The sequence below is a fragment of the Pseudorasbora parva genome, chromosome 4 (assembly GCF_024679245.1).
Source record: "Pseudorasbora parva isolate DD20220531a chromosome 4, ASM2467924v1, whole genome shotgun sequence".
Classification (NCBI taxonomy): Eukaryota; Metazoa; Chordata; class Actinopteri; order Cypriniformes; family Gobionidae; genus Pseudorasbora; species Pseudorasbora parva.
This window is the reverse complement of record NC_090175.1, coordinates 28,946,548-28,967,597: the sequence shown is the minus strand read 5'-3', so window position 1 is coordinate 28,967,597 and position 21,050 is coordinate 28,946,548. Positions and strand designations below refer to the sequence as shown.

The following is a 21,050-nucleotide window of genomic DNA, read 5'->3' as shown; positions in this document are numbered from 1 at the left end:
GCACTTCGTGCTTGAACCCCTAATAACAGAGGCGTAAAAGGGCCTAAAAAGGCTTATAAAAAAAAAACTATAGGGTCTCAGCGCCTGATTTTTGAGCTGCTGGTTACAAAAACTTTATCAAGCGTTTTGACATGGCCGGCAGAGAGGAACACGGTAGATTTTTGCGTTTTCAGCTCATTTATCATGGAAATGATTTTTATTTTTTATTTAAATTTTTTCCCTTTTAAACTGTAATACCTCTACCGACGGCCCGATCTCCATAAAAGTTTGCACGCTGCTTTACAATAATAGGGTGCACATGCTCAGCTAATTTGGTGAAGTTCTGCGCAGAACAGACATTTTTTAGTCATTTAAATGTCATTTTGCATAGGATAATGTAGTTGACCTTTCTAACAGTTAAAGCGCCACCAAGAGGCCAGTTGCCACGTCCTTTTTCGGGTGACCACATAATGAGCTCTTACATAGTTGTGCTGAGTTTGGTGAAAATATCTCGTTCCGTTGACGAGCTATAGCCAATTAAGTCGAAAGGGGCTCCTCCCACCTCAAACTTGGCGGCCCTTAGGAACCCTGAACCCAAATTTCCCCTTTTTTTCAATGATTATTGACATTCAGACTCCAGAGAATCTGCCTGCACTGGTTTGGTCCCGGTTTGGCCAAAAACCAGGGACTAGTTCGCAAAAGTAGGTTTTTGGAAAAAGCCAAAATAGCCGGACATTTTCCCAGGTCACGAGCCAATCCGAGGCATGCGTCTGGTCCGTCTCGAGCCAAGGATTCCAACGATATAAGGCACTTGAGGCTACGGCCAACGGTCTAGGAGTTATGAGCAGTTTTGCGCAATTGATCGCTATAGCGCCACCTATGGGCCAATCTGGCTCATAATTTGATAACCTCTCCTCGATGTTTGTACTACCTATTGGCCAAGTTTCAAGTCTCTAGCCCTTACGGTTTGGTCTGCACGATGCGTTTTACGGCAGAATAATAAACCGGCACAAATACAATAGGTTTTCAAGCACTTCGTGCTTGAACCCCTAATAACAGAGGCGTAAAAGGGCCTAAAAAGGCTTATAAAAAAAAAACTATAGGGTCTCAGCGCCTGATTTTTGAGCTGCTGGTTACAAAAACTTTATCAAGCGTTTTGACATGGCCGGCAGAGAGGAACACGGTAGATTTTTGCGTTTTCAGCTCATTTATCATGGAAATGATTTTTATTTTTTATTTAAATTTTTTCCCTTTTAAACTGTAATACCTCTACCGACGGCCCGATCTCCATAAAAGTTTGCACGCTGCTTTACAATAATAGGGTGCACATGCTCAGCTAATTTGGTGAAGTTCTGCGCAGAACAGACATTTTTTAGTCATTTAAATGTCATTTTGCATAGGATAATGTAGTTGACCTTTCTAACAGTTAAAGCGCCACCAAGAGGCCAGTTGCCACGTCCTTTTTCGGGTGACCACATAATGAGCTCTTACATAGTTGTGCTGAGTTTGGTGAAAATATCTCGTTCCGTTGACGAGCTATAGCCAATTAAGTCGAAAGGGGCTCCTCCCACCTCAAACTTGGCGGCCCTTAGGAACCCTGAACCCAAATTTCCCCTTTTTTTCAATGATTATTGACATTCAGACTCCAGAGAATCTGCCTGCACTGGTTTGGTCCCGGTTTGGCCAAAAACCAGGGACTAGTTCGCAAAAGTAGGTTTTTGGAAAAAGCCAAAATAGCCGGACATTTTCCCAGGTCACGAGCCAATCCGAGGCATGCGTCTGGTCCGTCTCGAGCCAAGGATTCCAACGATATAAGGCACTTGAGGCTACGGCCAACGGTCTAGGAGTTATGAGCAGTTTTGCGCAATTGATCGCTATAGCGCCACCTATGGGCCAATCTGGCTCATAATTTGATAACCTCTCCTCGATGTTTGTACTACCTATTGGCCAAGTTTCAAGTCTCTAGCCCTTACGGTTTGGTCTGCACGATGCGTTTTACGGCAGAATAATAAACCGGCACAAATACAATAGGTTTTCAAGCACTTCGTGCTTGAACCCCTAATAACAGAGGCGTAAAAGGGCCTAAAAAGGCTTATAAAAAAAAAACTATAGGGTCTCAGCGCCTGATTTTTGAGCTGCTGGTTACAAAAACTTTATCAAGCGTTTTGACATGGCCGGCAGAGAGGAACACGGTAGATTTTTGCGTTTTCAGCTCATTTATCATGGAAATGATTTTTATTTTTTATTTAAATTTTTTCCCTTTTAAACTGTAATACCTCTACCGACGGCCCGATCTCCATAAAAGTTTGCACGCTGCTTTACAATAATAGGGTGCACATGCTCAGCTAATTTGGTGAAGTTCTGCGCAGAACAGACATTTTTTAGTCATTTAAATGTCATTTTGCATAGGATAATGTAGTTGACCTTTCTAACAGTTAAAGCGCCACCAAGAGGCCAGTTGCCACGTCCTTTTTCGGGTGACCACATAATGAGCTCTTACATAGTTGTGCTGAGTTTGGTGAAAATATCTCGTTCCGTTGACGAGCTATAGCCAATTAAGTCGAAAGGGGCTCCTCCCACCTCAAACTTGGCGGCCCTTAGGAACCCTGAACCCAAATTTCCCCTTTTTTTCAATGATTATTGACATTCAGACTCCAGAGAATCTGCCTGCACTGGTTTGGTCCCGGTTTGGCCAAAAACCAGGGACTAGTTCGCAAAAGTAGGTTTTTGGAAAAAGCCAAAATAGCCGGACATTTTCCCAGGTCACGAGCCAATCCGAGGCATGCGTCTGGTCCGTCTCGAGCCAAGGATTCCAACGATATAAGGCACTTGAGGCTACGGCCAACGGTCTAGGAGTTATGAGCAGTTTTGCGCAATTGATCGCTATAGCGCCACCTATGGGCCAATCTGGCTCATAATTTGATAACCTCTCCTCGATGTTTGTACTACCTATTGGCCAAGTTTCAAGTCTCTAGCCCTTACGGTTTGGTCTGCACGATGCGTTTTACGGCAGAATAATAAACCGGCACAAATACAATAGGTTTTCAAGCACTTCGTGCTTGAACCCCTAATAACAGAGGCGTAAAAGGGCCTAAAAAGGCTTATAAAAAAAAAACTATAGGGTCTCAGCGCCTGATTTTTGAGCTGCTGGTTACAAAAACTTTATCAAGCGTTTTGACATGGCCGGCAGAGAGGAACACGGTAGATTTTTGCGTTTTCAGCTCATTTATCATGGAAATGATTTTTATTTTTTATTTAAATTTTTTCCCTTTTAAACTGTAATACCTCTACCGACGGCCCGATCTCCATAAAAGTTTGCACGCTGCTTTACAATAATAGGGTGCACATGCTCAGCTAATTTGGTGAAGTTCTGCGCAGAACAGACATTTTTTAGTCATTTAAATGTCATTTTGCATAGGATAATGTAGTTGACCTTTCTAACAGTTAAAGCGCCACCAAGAGGCCAGTTGCCACGTCCTTTTTCGGGTGACCACATAATGAGCTCTTACATAGTTGTGCTGAGTTTGGTGAAAATATCTCGTTCCGTTGACGAGCTATAGCCAATTAAGTCGAAAGGGGCTCCTCCCACCTCAAACTTGGCGGCCCTTAGGAACCCTGAACCCAAATTTCCCCTTTTTTTCAATGATTATTGACATTCAGACTCCAGAGAATCTGCCTGCACTGGTTTGGTCCCGGTTTGGCCAAAAACCAGGGACTAGTTCGCAAAAGTAGGTTTTTGGAAAAAGCCAAAATAGCCGGACATTTTCCCAGGTCACGAGCCAATCCGAGGCATGCGTCTGGTCCGTCTCGAGCCAAGGATTCCAACGATATAAGGCACTTGAGGCTACGGCCAACGGTCTAGGAGTTATGAGCAGTTTTGCGCAATTGATCGCTATAGCGCCACCTATGGGCCAATCTGGCTCATAATTTGATAACCTCTCCTCGATGTTTGTACTACCTATTGGCCAAGTTTCAAGTCTCTAGCCCTTACGGTTTGGTCTGCACGATGCGTTTTACGGCAGAATAATAAACCGGCACAAATACAATAGGTTTTCAAGCACTTCGTGCTTGAACCCCTAAAAATCAGTACAATTACAATAGGGTTTCAGCATTTCATGCTTGAACCCCTAATAATAATAAAAATCAGCACAAATACAATAGGTGTTCAGCACTTCGTGCTTGAACCCCTAATAACAGAGGCGTAAAAGGGCCTAAAAAGGCTTATAAAAAAAAAACTATAGGGTTTCAGCGCCTGATTTTTGAGCTGCTGGTTACAAAAACTTTATCAAGCGTTCTGACATGGCCGGCAGAGAGGAACACGGTAGATTTTTGCATTTTCAGCTCATTTATCTTGGAAATGATTTTTATTTTTTATTTAAATTTTTTCCCTTTTAAACTGTAATACCTCTACCGACGGCCCGATCTCCATAAAAGTTTGCACGCTGCTTTACAATAATAGGGTGCACATGCTCAGCTAATTTGGTGAAGTTCTGCGCAGAACAGACATTTTTTAGTCATTTAAATGTCATTTTGCATAGGATAATGTAGTTGACCTTTCTAACAGTTAAAGCGCCACCAAGAGGCCAGTTGCCACGTCCTTTTTCGGGTGACCACAGAATGAGCTCTTACATAGTTGTGCTGAGTTTGGTGAAAATATCTCGTTCCGTTGACGAGCTATAGCCAATTAAGTCGAAAGGGGCTCCTCCCACCTCAAACTTGGCGGCCCTTAGGAACCCTGAACCCAAATTTCCACTTTTTTTCAATGATTATTGACATTCAGACTCCAGAGAATCTGCCTGCACTGGTTTGGTCCCGGTTTGGCCAAAAACCAGGGACTAGTTCGCAAAAGTAGGTTTTTGGAAAAAGCCAAAATAGCCGGACATTTTCCCAGGTCACGAGCCGATCCGAGGCATGCGTCTGGTCCGTCTCGAGCCAAGGATTCCAACGATATAAGGCACTTGAGGCTACGGCCAACGGTCTAGGAGTTATGAGCAGTTTTGCGCAATTGATCGCTATAGCGCCACCTATGGGCCAATCTGGCTCATAATTTGATAACCTCTCCTCGATTTTTGTACTACCTATTGGGCAAGTTTCAAGTCTCTAGCCCTTATGGTTTGGTCTGCACGATGCGTTTTACGGCAGAATAATAAACCGGCACAAATACAATAGGTTTTCAAGCACTTCGTGCTTGAACCCCTAATAATAATAAAAATCAGCACAAATACAATAGGTGTTCAGCACTTCGTGCTTGAACCCCTAATTAAAGCTGCAAGCAGCATTTAGCGGGGTTCAAGCATTTAAGGCCTTTTAAGCACATAGGCATTAAAGACATTAAGTTTTATTTAGCAAGATTTTAAACACTGAAATAATAGATGGAAAAGTCCATTTACAGCCAATATAGGCAATTTACCATAAAAAATGCATGGTTTTTATAGCTTTTTAACAGTTATAGCGCCACCTATAGTCCGATCTCTTTAAAACTTTTCATGCTTCATCAGCATGTCATGCTACATATACCCAACAATTTTCGTGATTTTTTGAGCTTCCCTTTTGAGTTAGCGCCAACTAGTGGCCGATTTCTTTCAAAAATCTTACAGACCTCTAGGACCATGAGTCAAACATGCCCACCAAGTTTCGTTCCGATCGGCCTCTGTTAACCTTGTCTAACAGGTGCTCAAATTTCATTGGCCGATGGCGGCCATGTTTTTTGAGATACGCCAATGTCTGCTTACCAATTTTCAGGTTAATTAAACTAGCGATCGCGTGGTTATAGCCCTTTTCATGTTTTTTTCACATTATAGCGCCACCAAGTGGCCAATCGTCGCAATATTTTTATCGTGACCTCAAATTGAGCCGATATACATGTGTACCAAGTTTGGTGACGATATCTCATTTCTTTCTTGAGTTATAGCCTTTTTAGTAAAATAGGCTCCGCCCTGAACGTCCATTTTGAAGCCAATTAGCAAAACTGAATTGAAATTTCAACTTTTTTTCGATAACTATTGATAAACAGAGACCAGAGAACATTTTGACACTGGTTTGGTTCCGATCGGTCAAAAAACCAGGGACTAGTTTGCAAAAGTAGGTTTTTAACATAATTGTGAATATTTAATTAATGATTTGATTGACAGCAATGATTCCAGAGGCAAATTTGTTCAGCATGAGGAGATCTATCATATGATATGCATATTTTGTGGATGCGTGAAAAAACACGTGATTTCAGAGCCATAAAACTCGTTAGCGCCAACTAGTGGCCGATTTCTTTCAAAATTCTTACAGACCTCTAGGACCATGAGTCAAACATGCCCATCAAGTTTCGTTCCGATAGGCCTCTGTTAACCCCATCTAATAGGTGCTCAAATTTCATTGGCCGATGGCGGCCATGTTTTTTGAGATACGCCAATGTCCTCATAGACGTACATGGGGCCTTGGACCAAGACACTGCATACCAATTTTCAGGTCAATCGGACTAGCGGTCGCGTGGTTAGAGCCCTTTTCATGTTTTTTTCACATTATAGCGCCACCAAGTGGCCAATCATCGCGATTTTTTTATCGTGACCTCAAATTGAGCCGATATACATGTGTACCAAGTTTGGTGACGATATCTCATTTCCTTCTTGAGTTATAGCCTTTTTAGTAAAATAGGCTCCGCCCTGAACGTCCATTTTGAAGCCAATTAGCATAAATGAATCGAAATTTCAACTTTTTTTTGATAACTATTGATAAACAGAGACCAGAGAACATTTTGACACTGGTTTGGTTCCGATCGGTCAAAAAACCAGGGACTAGTTTGCAAAAGTAGGTTTTCAATAAAATTCAAAATGGCGGAAAAATTTGCATACTGGAAATAAAATCTGAGATATACATTTTGTTCGCCAAGGACTCAGCTTTCCAATGATATATGACACTTGAGTGTGGACCAAACGGTTTAGGAGTTATGAGCCTTTTCTCGCAATTGATTGCTATAGCGCCACCTATGGGCCAATTGGGGTCATAGCTTCTCAGGGTCTCCCCAACATGAGTACTACCATCTGACAAAGTTTCAAATTTCCAGCTCTTACGGTTTGGTCTGCACGATGCGTTTTAGCGGAGAATAATAATAATAATAATAATAATTAAAGCTGCAAGCAGCATTTAGCGGGGTTCAAGCCTTTAAGGCCTTTAAAGCACATAGGCATTAAAGACATTAAGTTTTATTTAGCAAGATTTTAAACACTGAAATAATAGATGGAAAAGTCCATTCACAGCCAATATAGGCAATTTACCATAGGAAATGCATGGTTTTTAAAGCTTTTTCACAGTTATAGCGCCACCTATAGTCCGATCTCTTTAAAACATTGCATGCTTCATCAGCATGTTATGCCACATGTACCCAACGATTTTCGTGAAGTTTTGAGTTTCCCCTTAGGATTTATAGGCATTTGAGTGTATTTTGCCACGCCTCTTTTTTAAATGGCCCTGTTATAGCCATGCAAATGCAAAAGTTCAACTTTTTTTTGATAGTTATTGTTTTAGAGAGTCCAGACAACTGTCCTAGACTTGTTTGGTTCTGATCGGGCAAAAAACCAGGGTCAAGTTCACAAAAGTAGGTTTTTAACATAATTACGAATATTTAATTAACGAATTGATTGACAGCAATGGCCCTAGAGGCAATGTTGTTCAACATGAGGAGATCTATCATATGATATGCATATTTGGCGGATGTATGCAACACCACGTGATTACAGAGCCATAAACATAATAGGTGCTCAAATTTCATTGGCCTATGGCGGCCATGTTTTTTGAGATACGCCAATGTCCTCATAGACATACATGGTACCTTGGGCCACGACACCGCATACCAATTTTCAAGTCAATCGGACTAGCGGTCGTGTGGTTATAGCCGTTTTTGTGTTTTTTTCATGTTATAGCGCCACCAAGTGGCCAATTGTCGCCATATTTTTATCGTGACCAAAGACTGAGCCCATACACATGTGTACCAAGTTTGGTGAAGATATCTCATTTCCTTCTTGAGTTATAGCCTTTTTAGTAAAATAGGCTCCGCCCTGAACGTCCATTTTGAAGCCCCTTAGAAAAAATGAATCAAAATTTCAACTTTTTTTTGATAATTATTGATATTCAGACTAGACAGAACATTTTGGCACTGGTTTGGTTCCGATATGTCAAAAAACCAAAGACTAGTTTGCAAAAGTAGGTTTTTGACAAAATTCAAAATGGCGGAAAATTTTCATGACGGAAATGAAATCGGAGATATACGTTTTGTTCGCCAAGGTCTCAGCTTTCCAATGATATAAGACACTTGAGTGTGGACCAAACGGTTTAGGAGTTATGAGCCCTTTCTCGCAATTGATTGCTATAGCGCCACCTATAGGCCAATCTGGCTCATAATTTGATAACCTCTCCTCGATTTTTGGACTACCTTCGGGTAAAGTTTGAAGTCTCTAGCCCTTACGGTTTGGTCTGCACGATGCGTTTTATCGGAGAATAATAATAATAATAATAATTAAAGCTGCAAGCAGCATTTAGCGGGGTTCAAGCGTTTAAGGCCTTTTAAGCACATAGGCATTAAAGACATTAAGTTTTATTTAGCAAGATTTTAAACACTGAAATAATAGATGGAAAAGTCCATTTACAGCCAATATAGGCAATTTACCATAAAAATGCATGGTTTTTATAGCTTTTTAACAGTTATAGCGCCACCTATAGTCCGATCTCTTTAAAACTTTTCATGCTTCATCAGCATGTCATGCTACATATACCCAACAATTTTCGTGAATTTTTGAGCTTCCCTTTTGAGTTAGCGCCAACTAGTGGCCGATTTCTTTCAAAAATCTTACAGACCTCTAGGACCATGAGTCAAACATGCCCACCAAGTTTCGTTCCGATCGGCCTCTGTTAACCTTGTCTAATAGGTGCTCAAATTTCATTGGCCGATGGCGGCCATGTTTTTTGAGATACGCCAATGTCTGCATACCAATTTTCAGGTTAACTGGACTAGCGATCGCGTGGTTATAGCCCGTTTCATGTTTTTTTCACATTATAGCGCCACCAAGTGGCCAATCGTCGCAATATTTTTATCGTGACCTCAAATTGAGCCGATATACATGTGTACCAAGTTTGGTGACGATATCTCATTTCCTTCTTGAGTTATAGCCTTTTTAGTAAAATAGGCTCCGCCCTGAACGTCCATTTTGAAGCCAATTAGCAAAAATGAATGGAAATTTCAACTTTTTTTCGATAACTATTGATAAACAGAGACCAGAGAACATTTTGACACTGGTTTGGTTCCGATCGGTCAAAAAACCAGGGACTAGTTTGCAAAAGTAAGTTTTTAACATAATTGTGAATATTTAATTAATGATTTGATTGACAGCAATGGTTCCAGAGGCAAATTTGTTCAGCATGAGGAGATCTATCATATGATATGCATATTTTGTGGATGCGTGAAAAAACACGTGATTTCAGAGCCATAAAACTCGTTAGCGCCAACTAGTGGCCGATTTCTTTCAAAATTCTTACAGACCTCTAGGACCATGAGTCAAACATGCCCATCAAGTTTCGTTCCGATCGGCCTCTGTTAACCCCATCTAATAGGTGCTCAAATTTCATTGGCCGATGGCGGCCATGTTTTTTGAGATACGCCAATGTCCTCATAGACGTACATGGGGCCTTGGACCAAGACACTGCATACCAATTTTCAGGTCAATCGGACTAGCGGTCGCGTGGTTATAGCCCTTTTCATGTTTTTTTCACATTATAGCGCCACCAAGTGGCCAATCATCGCGATTTTTTTATCGTGACCTCAAATTGAGCCGATATACATGTGTACCAAGTTTGGTGACGATATCTCATTTCCTTCTTGAGTTATAGCCTTTTTAGTAAAATAGGCTCCGCCCTGAACGTCCATTTTGAAGCCAATTAGCATAAATGAATCGAAATTTCAACTTTTTTTTGATAACTATTGATAAACAGAGACCAGAGAACATTTTGACTTTGGTTTGGTTCCGATCGGTCAAAAAACCAGGGACTAGTTTGCAAAAGTAGGTTTTCAATAAAATTCAAAATGGCGGAAAAATTTGCATACTGTAAATAAAATCTGAGATATACATTTTGTTCGCCAAGGACTCAGCTTTCCAATGATATATGACACTTGAGTGTGGACCAAACGGTTTAGGAGTTATGAGCCTTTTCTCGCAATTGATTGCTATAGCGCCACCTATGGGCCAATTGGGGTCATAGCTTCTCAGGGTCTCCCCAACATGAGTACTACCATCTGACAAAGTTTCAAATTTCCAGCTCTTACGGTTTGGTCTGCACGATGCGTTTTAGCGGAGAATAATAATAATAATAATAATAATAATAAAAATCAGTACAATTACAATAGGGTTTCAGCACTTCGTGCTTGAACCCCTAATAAAAATCAGTACAATTACAATAGGGTTTCAGCACTTCGTGCTTGAACCCCTAATAATAATAATAAAAATCAGTACAATTACAATAGGGTTTCAGCACTTCGTGCTTGAACCCCTAATAATAATAATAATAAAAATCAGTACAATTACAATAGGGTTTCAGCACTTCGTGCTTGAACCCCTAATAAAAATCAGTACAAATACAATAGGTGTTCAGCACTTCGTGCTTGAACCCCTAATTAAAGCTGCAAGCAGCATTTAGCGGGGTTCAAGCATTTAAGGCCTTTAAACAGTTAAGGTCTTTTGTATTTAAGGCCTTTAAGCATTAAATTAATTAAAACTGAGATAAAATGAAGATCTGAGCATTCATTGAGGATTTATTAAAGGGTTTTGGGGTCAAGGCCACATATTGAAATGACCCAATTATAGCCATCCAAATGCAAATGCCAGTCATTTTGGATAATTATTGACCTGTCAGAATGAGCAAATCTAACAAATCATTTGAACATTATACGATAATAGATACAAAAGACCATTTACAACAATTACAGGAAATTTACCATAGCAAACGCATCAAAGCTTTTATAGTTATAGCGCCACCTATAGACCAATCTCCATAAAAGTTTGAATGCTTGTTTAGAGTCACATGTCACATTTACTTTCTCAAACTATTTTTGAGAAGATCTAAACATTTATTGAGGAGTTGAAGGTTTAGGTACACTTGGTCAAAGTCACATTTTGATATGACCCTATTATAGCCATCCAAATGCAAAAGTAATTTTTTTGGATAATTATTGAGAATGAGGACATATGTCATAGAAGCTTGCTGTCACGTGACGAATTGGGCGCTGTCTGAGCCCGTCCACCATTTTGGGATCCTACGCTATCGGTTGCCAGGGGCAACATTGTAAGAGCGATACAGAGATCGGAGCAGGAAAGACGGCTTGAGGAATTATCATCACCATGTTTAAACGGAGAAATGGAGGCCTCTTACAGGGAGAAACTTACTACCAGCGCCAGGCAGAGTTATTTAAGCTGGCTGAGATCAAAAACGTCGACCCATACGAGCTGCCTGCAGCACAATGGAACAGAGACCTAACGTTAGACGCTTTACTACCTTCCTGAAATGTTTCTATACATATATTTTCTGTGCATTCTGAATAATAAATAAATAAATCTCCCCACTATCCTGCAGCAGTCCAGTGCTCGTCCTCTCAGTAAGAGTTTTTCTCGTACTGATCATATTTAATACCTGTTGAGTTTTGATTTCTAAATGAATTTGACTAATAAAAAGGATCGCTTGTGTGTGCTGGTGCTTTTAGTCCAGCCTTCTTAAGTAGAATAAATGCTCTGTACGTGCCTTAAATTAATGTAACGTTAGAGGAAAATTTGTCAACTATAGGCCTACTTTGAATATTAATTAAGCGTTTTGGGCATAAACATGTAAATTACATACAGTAAAATGATTGATAGTGAAAATGACAGAATAGTGATCAAAATGTTTAATACAAATAAATAAAGGATCGTATTCATCAGGTGTTACACACTTCAGCTTCGCGGTCACGAGTTTAGACGATGACTGACACCCTGTGGTGAATTATAGCGTATGTTTATCAGCAGCTGCATTCTCAGCTCGGCTTGGGTGGATTAAAACTTCATGTTACATTGAGTTTAGAAAATGATGTACTTAGTAATCATCAGAATATCTCTTCTCCAGTCTCTGTCCAAATCCACTAAGGCGAGTACTATCCTCCCAAAATGGCAGAAGGGGGAGGATTCCGTGATCTCTATGGGCGGGGCACTGTGTCGTGACGACATCTCATTCTCAATTGATCTAGAGAGTCAGAATGAGCAGATCTAACACATGATTTGGACATTATATGATAACAGATGGAAAAGGCCATTTACAGCCAATAAAGGGAATTTACCATAGGAAATGCATGGTTTTAAAGCTTTTTAACAGTATAGCGCCACCTATGGTATGATCTCCATAAAACTTTGCATGCTTCTTCAGCATGTTATGCCACATATACCCAACAATTGTCGTGAAGTTTTGAGTTTTCCCTTAGTATTTATAGGCTTTTGAATGTATTTTGCCACACCTCTTTTCTAAATGTCCCTGTTATGGCCATCCAAATGCAAAAGTTCAACTTTTTTTTCAAAGATGATTGCTTGAGAGAGTCCAGAGAATTGTCCTAGACTGGTTTGGTTCCAATCGGGTAAAAAACCAGGGACTAGTTTGCAAAAGTAGGTTTTTAACATAATTGCAAATATTTAATGAACGATTTGATTGACAGCAATGGCTCTAGAGGCAAAGTTATTTAACATGAGGAGATCTATCAATTGATATGCATATGGTGTGGATATGTCAAACACAACGTGATTACAGAGCCATAAAACTCGTTAGTGCCAACTAGTGGTTGATTTCTTTCAAAATTCTTACAGACCTCTAGGGCCATGAGTCAAACATGCCCATCAAGTTTCGTTCTGATTGGCCTCCGTTAACCTTGTCTTATAGGTATCAACTTCATTGGCCGATGGCGGCCATGTTGATTGAGATACGCTGATGTCCTCATATACATACATGGGGCCTTGGACCAAGATTCTGCATACCAATTTTCAAGTCAATCAGACTAACAGTCAGGTGGTTATAGCCGTTTTTATGTTTTTTTAACATTATAGAGCCACCTAGAGCCCAATCGTCGCGATTTTTTTATTGTGACCAAAAATTGAGCCCATACATAAGTGCACCAAGTTTGGTGATGATATCTCATTTCTTTCTTGAGTTATAGCCTTATTAATAAAATAGGCTCCACCTTGAACGTCCATTTTGACGCCCCTTAGCAAAATTGAATCAAAGTTTTAACTTTTTTTCAATGATTATTGATAATCTGACTCCAGAGAATATTTCTGCACTGGTTTGGTTCCGATAGGTCAAAAAACCAGGCACCAGTTTGCAAAAGTAGGTTTTTCAAAAAAACCAAAATATCTCAAAATTGGCGCCTGAAGAGCGAGCCAATCCGAGGCATGCGTCTGGTCCGTCTCGAGCCAAGGATTCCAACGATATAAGGCACTTGAGGCTACGGCCAACGGTCTAGGAGTTATGAGCAGTTTTGCGCAATTGATCGCTATAGCGCCACCTATGGGCCAATCTGGCTCATAATTTGATAACCTCTCCTCGATTTTTGTACTACCTATTGGGCAAGTTTCAAGTCTCTAGCCCTTATGGTTTGGTCTGCACGATGCGTTTTACGGCAGAATAATAAACCGGCACAAATACAATAGGTTTTCAAGCACTTCGTGCTTGAACCCCTAATAACAGAGGCGTAAAAGGGACTAAAAAGGCTTATAAAAAAAAAACTATAGGGTCTCAGCGCCTGATTTTTGAGCTGCTGGTTACAAAAACTTTATCAAGCGTTCTGACATGGCCGGCAGAGAGGAACACGGTAGATTTTTGCATTTTCAGCTCATTTATCTTGGAAATGATTTTTATTTTTTATTTAAATTTTTTCCCTTTTAAACTTTAATACCTCTACCGACGGCCCGATCTCCATAAAAGTTTGCACGCTGCTTTACAATAATAGGGTGCACATGCTCAGCTAATTTGGTGAAGTTGTGCGCTGAACAGACATTTTTTAGTCATTTAAATGTCATTTTGCATAGGATAATGTAGTTGACCTTTCTAACAGTTAAAGCGCCACCAAGAGGCCAGTTCCCACGTCCTTTTTCGGGTGACCACAGAATGAGCTCTTACATAGCTGTGCTGAGTCTGGTGAAAATATCTCGTTCCGTTGACGAGCTACAGCCAATTAAGTCGAAAGGGGCTCCTCCCACCTCAAACTTGGCGGCCCTTAGGAACCCTGAACCCAAATTTCCACTTTTTTTCAATGATTATTGACATTCAGACTCCAGAGAATCTGCCTGCACTGGTTTGGTCCCGGTTTGGCCAAAAACCAGGGACTAGTTCGCAAAAGTAGGTTTTTGGAAAAAGCCAAAATAGCCGGACATTTTCCCAGGTCACGAGCCAATCCGAGGCATGCGTCTGGTCCGTCTCGAGCCAAGGATTCCAACGATATAAGGCACTTGAGGCTACGGCCAACGGTCTAGGAGTTATGAGCAGTTTTGCGCAATTGATCGCTATAGCGCCACCTATGGGCCAATCTGGCTCATAATTTGATAACCTCTCCTCGATTTTTGTACTACCTATTGGGCAAGTTTCAAGTCTCTAGCCCTTATGGTTTGGTCTGCACGATGCGTTTTACGGCAGAATAATAAACCGGCACAAATACAATAGGTTTTCAAGCACTTCGTGCTTGAACCCCTAATAACAGAGGCGTAAAAGGGACTAAAAAGGCTTATAAAAAAAAAACTATAGGGTCTCAGCGCCTGATTTTTGAGCTGCTGGTTACAAAAACTTTATCAAGCGTTCTGACATGGCCGGCAGAGAGGAACACGGTAGATTTTTGCATTTTCAGCTCATTTATCTTGGAAATGATTTTTATTTTTTATTTAAATTTTTTCCCTTTTAAACTTTAATACCTCTACCGACGGCCCGATCTCCATAAAAGTTTGCACGCTGCTTTACAATAATAGGGTGCACATGCTCAGCTAATTTGGTGAAGTTGTGCGCTGAACAGACATTTTTTAGTCATTTAAATGTCATTTTGCATAGGATAATGTAGTTGACCTTTCTAACAGTTAAAGCGCCACCAAGAGGCCAGTTCCCACGTCCTTTTTCGGGTGACCACAGAATGAGCTCTTACATAGCTGTGCTGAGTCTGGTGAAAATATCTCGTTCCGTTGACGAGCTACAGCCAATTAAGTCGAAAGGGGCTCCTCCCACCTCAAACTTGGCGGCCCTTAGGAACCCTGAACCCAAATTTCCACTTTTTTTCAATGATTATTGACATTCAGACTCCAGAGAATCTGCCTGCACTGGTTTGGTCCCGGTTTGGCCAAAAACCAGGGACTAGTTCGCAAAAGTAGGTTTTTGGAAAAAGCCAAAATAGCCGGACATTTTCCCAGGTCACGAGCCAATCCGAGGCATGCGTCTGGTCCGTCTCGAGCCAAGGATTCCAACGATATAAGGCACTTGAGGCTACGGCCAACGGTCTAGGAGTTATGAGCAGTTTTGCGCAATTGATCGCTATAGCGCCACCTATGGGCCAATCTGGCTCATAATTTGATAACCTCTCCTCGATTTTTGTACTACCTATTGGGCAAGTTTCAAGTCTCTAGCCCTTATGGTTTGGTCTGCACGATGCGTTTTACGGCAGAATAATAAACCGGCACAAATACAATAGGTTTTCAAGCACTTCGTGCTTGAACCCCTAATAATTCATTAAAAATAGGGAACATTTTTTAGAGTAAGTTACATTCAAGTCACAATGAAATCAAAATGGAAAATTTACATTTTTAAAATGAAATGTTACAGTATATATACGTGCACAATTTTTACATCCCTTTATTTCTATCCATTCATGAGCAATCATAATCTGTAATCAAAATAATTTCCTCTTGCAACAACATCTCTTCTCTTCTCTGGTGATGTGCTTTCAACACAAGGGCGGGACAAAATGCCACTCACATGAGATCACAGCTATAGCAAACACAACAGTCCAATCAATTCCTGATGAACAAAATCAAGTCCCACACAAAATTTGTCACAACAGATATAAAAAGACGATCATACCCTCCATGTCTGCTGACTTTAAATGTACATACATAATGGACAGCATTGTTCAAGTAAATTCAGGTAGATTGATATAATATCTCACCTGCTTACCCTGCCTGACAGCCTGGAGGTTGTACATGAACAGATTCTGGTACTGAGGCAGCACAGTCAGCAACACAGTGAGGACTGTAGGAAGCAGCAGTAAGCTCTTGGACAGGGGGGCTTTATCTGTAGGACAGCAGAGAAGTTGTAATAGTTAAATCCTTTGTCATGTCAAAGGATGAAATATTCCAAATGGGGAACCTATAGGTCTGTTTGAAGAATATCATTGAAATACTATTCTTTTTTTAATCAGTTTTCATTTTTATATCCTCATCTCTTATTTCCTTAATTTTAGAATTAATTTCCAGTACATTCAAATAATAAATATTATTTTATATTTTGGTATCTTAACCCCCCCTATCTGCGGCATTAAAAAAAGTAAACCAAATTGGGCATAAAAAAAGTAATCCAAATTGGGCATAAAAAAGTAAACCAAATTAAAAGTCGAAAGAAATATTTATAATTTTGTATTTCACAGTAGGGAATACAATAATATAGATTAGAACAGATTTTTTTTTTTTTAAGGGTAAATTAATTTTCATTGCATCAGTAATAATGTGAACTGAAGCTCTTTGCTGGTGGTGATGATGGTGATTTCGAGAAGAGTTCTCGTGATTTCGAGAAGAGTGAGAAGACTTGACATCAAGTCTCTATTATATGTCTAAGTTAGCTCTCATAGTAAAGACATAACGTTAACACATAAACACATGATCATTGTGTCATGTCGCATTTCCGAGAGCAGCGCCTGGTTACACACCCCCAACTTTTTAAACGACAGTAACACTTTCGCCTTAAATCATAAGCCAACGCAAATATTTTTTAGGCAAGGATGATGTGTGAAGTGCGACAATAATCGGTTGAAGGTCACGACGACAGAGCTTTAATCTGAATGAATGACAGCAGAATATGATCTTCATGACGTGATCATTTTGAGCTATACTTACACAATCCCCAAGAACCGGTGGACGTGAACATTATGCCACTTACACAAGCAATATACCTAAGAAGACTAACAAGACTGCGTTTTAAAGGCACTGGATTTACAAAGTAAAAACATTACAAGTTAAATGGAAATATCGCTATGAGAGAGGGAAGGGGGAAAGGGTGTCCAGGATGGTGCCTCGCAGGAGACAAACTTCATCCGCGTCACTCCTACGAAATAAGCGTTTTCTGTTAGAGTATTAGTACGCCACTAGATGCCGTGAGTTTACCACAGGTAAGTGTACGTTTTAGACTTTTGTCAATAATTGTCAGTAATTTGTTTGTCTCACAGAAACTGATCTAATCATGGAAAGTGATTATCCACCAAGGAGTGATTATCCATGTTTTTTTATTTAATAATTCGTGGTTTTGTCCTCCATACTAAACAACGGTTATAGCACTGCTTATGCAATAAATGTTTTAAAGAGGGATCGCGATTGACTTTATAAGCCTAGCGTTTTAATAATAATTTCTAAGGTATATATAGGCCTAAGGCAATTTAAATCAAGAACACACTTTCGGATTTTATAGACTAGTTGTAGTAGGCCTATGTTTTATATTTGTTTACTTTTGAAATGTGTTTGTTATTGAAGTAAATTTACCAATATAAAGTAATGCATAAAAATTAAAATATCAAAAATATACCAAACATAGGTTGTACTTGACATTAATTACACAGTTTATGGATATGAGCTTGCTTTAATTTGAAGCAGATATGTAATGTACCAACATAGATCATTGCAAAAACATTGCGCAAACGCAAACCAACAAAAACGCAAAAAAAAAAAAAAAAAAAAAAAAAAAAAAAAAAAATTCAGTCCAGTAATTTTATTTAGGTGCATCATATTGAGACTATAAAAAAAGACTATTATTTATTCATTCATTCATTCATTCATTCATTCATTCATTCATTCATTCATTCATTCATAGTAGTAGGCTCAGTCTTGTAGTAGTAGTAGGCTTATCATATCATCTTTATTTATTTTCACTATTTTATGCATATTAGCATATTTAATGAGATGTGAAATAGGTGTAAAAACACTGGCTGACTATCCCATCTCTCGTAGAAAACAGTATAAAGTCCAACATTTAGGAACATTTGGAATCTTGTGTTGAGCCTATCTATTCTACTGCACCGTGGCTTTATGACCACAAGGTGGCAGTGCAAACTGCTAGTTTGATTGACTAGTCATAGTGACAATTACCAAAAACAAGAATGATGATTAAACCAAGGTTAAACCAAAGTTGTTATAAAGTTGTTATCTATACTTGCAAAGCATGCATTTTGCATCTATTTGTAAACTTGGCTATGCATGCATATCACAATTATTATTTTTTTTTTTTACTTATGACGATAATATAATTTAAATAATTGGTTTAAATTAAATGTTTTTAAATTTGCTACTTTGTCAGAGAGTATAAAATTAGTTACTTGCTATGTAATTTAAAAGACTGTAATGCTTTCATTTTATAAATCATGTTTACTATGTTTTTAAAGGTGTCATGAACTGGCTTTTTTATTTTTTATACTGTTGTCTGAGGTCAAATGATGTTCGTGTGTTTTTTTACATTCAAAAACATCATAACTAATAAGTAATAGGCTATTTTCTACACTGGTTTTGAGGCTCTCTTCAAAACCCTGGGTTTTGGTGGGCATGCCGCATTGGAGACTTAAGTAAATGTCCACGGATTGGATACGATTTGCATATTTAAAGGGTTAGTTCACCCAAAAATGAAAATTATTTAATTAATTACTCACCCTCATGTCGTTGGACACCCGTAACACCTTCATTCATCTTTGGAACACAAATGAAGATATTTTTGTTGAAAGCTGATGGCTGAGAAAGGCTTCAAAAAGGCCTCCATTGGCATTCAGTACATTTACTGACCCTCACAAGCAGAGGTGGACAGTAACTAAGTACATTTACTTGAGTACTGTACTTAAGTACATTTTTTGAGTATCTGCACTTTACTTGAGTATTATTTTTTCTGGAAAATTATGACTTTAACTTCACTACATTTGAAATACAAATCTTATACTTTTTACTCCACTACATCTATATCAAGGTTGAAAGTCGTTTCTGTAGCAGCTCTGAAAGTCGGTGGATGATTTTTTCCTTCATTTAAACGTTTTTTTGTTTTTGTTGTTGTTGCAGACAGTCTATCAGGAATCACTCTTATAGGGTCATATACATTTTCCCGACTTTTTTGAACACTGATCAGTTCATAGCAAAATGGAATAAGACGGTTCCTCTGCACAATGTGTGCACCCATAGCCATACTTAAAAAAGTATGTTTCAGTTAAAAAAAATTCAAGATTAGTTTAGTTGCCATACACTTGATGCATGTCTTATAAAATATTAAAAATATTAACGTCTGGGAGAACGAGAAGAGTAAAGTTGGGAGAATATCAGATGTATATCAGTATATTGGATCTGTGCATTCAGCCTTAAAGTGAAAGCAGCTTTGTAAAGAGCTTTGTAACTTTTATACAAGTATTTAAATGAGTTTAAGTTAGTCATATACTAATATGTCAGATGGAGCATCACTGACTGTCTTAAACCATGATGGCATAATGTGCATTTATACAACAATAATAAAATAATGCGTTGACATAAAAAAGGAAATTTTCTTTTGATACTTAAGTACATTTGAAAACAAATACTTCTGTAGGCTACTTACTTAAGTAAAAATCTGTTTTTACAACTTTCACTTGTAACGGAGTAATATTTGACCAGTAGTACTTTTACTTTTAGTCAAGTAATAGAGTTGTGTAGGCTACTTTGTCCACCTCTGCTCACAAGACCCATAAAAGGCACTAAAGATGACATTACAAAGTCCATCTCACTACATTGGCTGTACAATAATTTTAAAATGCAACGAAAATAGTTATTGTGTGAAAATAGTTAAAATAATATTCGATTCACAAAATTCGAAATAACGGTTTTATCCACTAAGTTATTGAAGTGAACTCGACGCATGTGCGAGAATATGACTCAGCTCCACTGTAAATGCAGCCGTTTTTGAGTTTATTTTTAAAAGTGTACGCTTTTATTTTGACATGACGAAAACCGGAAGTAGCGTCTAGCGGCGGTTAGTGGCGGTATGTTCAGTAAACGAAACTCAGAGGCCAAAGCTCACATGTAGCAGTGATGTTATCTGCTATTTTTTGTTTCTTTACTATTAGTCCATGCTTTATAGTGTTTGCCTCAACTGTGTGTAAGCTGAAAAATCTTATGTTGTTGACTGTGAAGATTGCTTCTGGGAAATGACTCTGCCATTGGTTGAGAAGCAGGCTTAAGTGGTCAGTATTACTCTGTATTCTTTATTAGCATTAAAGGGATACTTCACCGTTTTTTCATATTAAACTATGTTATTCCCTTAACTAAGATGAGTTGATACATACCTCTGTCGTCTGAGTGCGTGCACTTAATCTCTCTGACACGGGGTGACATTCTGATAGCATTTAGCTTAGCACACTAATCACAGTTCATTCCTATGGTACCAAACAGAGATCGTACGCCAAATAGCACTATATCTTTAATGCTCGGAGCAAACACGCCATTTCTTCAGAATCTCCAGCGATGTTGTTGCATCAATGTTCAAAGCAACTAACCAAGCTTTCCGCCGTTTGTGGTGAATTAGAAATCGGTGAAACATGACGGCACTAAATATCTTCGCCTTGTTCTCACAAACCTTTACGACGGACATTATAACCATGATTGTTCAAACTATCTTCCTACAAACTGGTACTTTGTCAACTCTGCTCAAACTACTACTGATGCAGGCGTGCAGGTCACGTTGGTTCTATTTACGGAAATGAGAGAGGGAGGGGGAGATGTGAGGGAGGATGTTTCGGCCGGGACTTTTTACTGCGCCGAGTTGAAGTACTCTCAGAAGTG

General features: G+C 39.2%; 1 protein-coding gene across 2 annotated transcripts in view; it reads right to left on the bottom strand.

The window, feature by feature from the left end:
* Nucleotides 1-17,319, bottom strand: part of ubac2 (UBA domain containing 2) — a 56,648-nt gene extending 39,329 nt beyond the window's left edge. Inside the window, exons 1-2 of one of the 2 annotated variants that reach the window (XM_067441503.1) lie at nt 17,112-17,319; nt 16,169-16,293 (exon numbers count right to left, since the gene is read on the bottom strand). In XM_067441503.1, coding sequence (XP_067297604.1) covers nt 16,169-16,293; nt 17,112-17,142 — 156 coding nt within the window. In that variant the 5' untranslated portion in view covers nt 17,143-17,319. The remainder of the gene's footprint in view (nt 1-16,168; nt 16,294-17,111) is intronic. The other variant, XM_067441502.1, reaches the window with a different exon arrangement.
* Between the last annotated feature and the right edge of the window lie 3,731 nt (nt 17,320-21,050).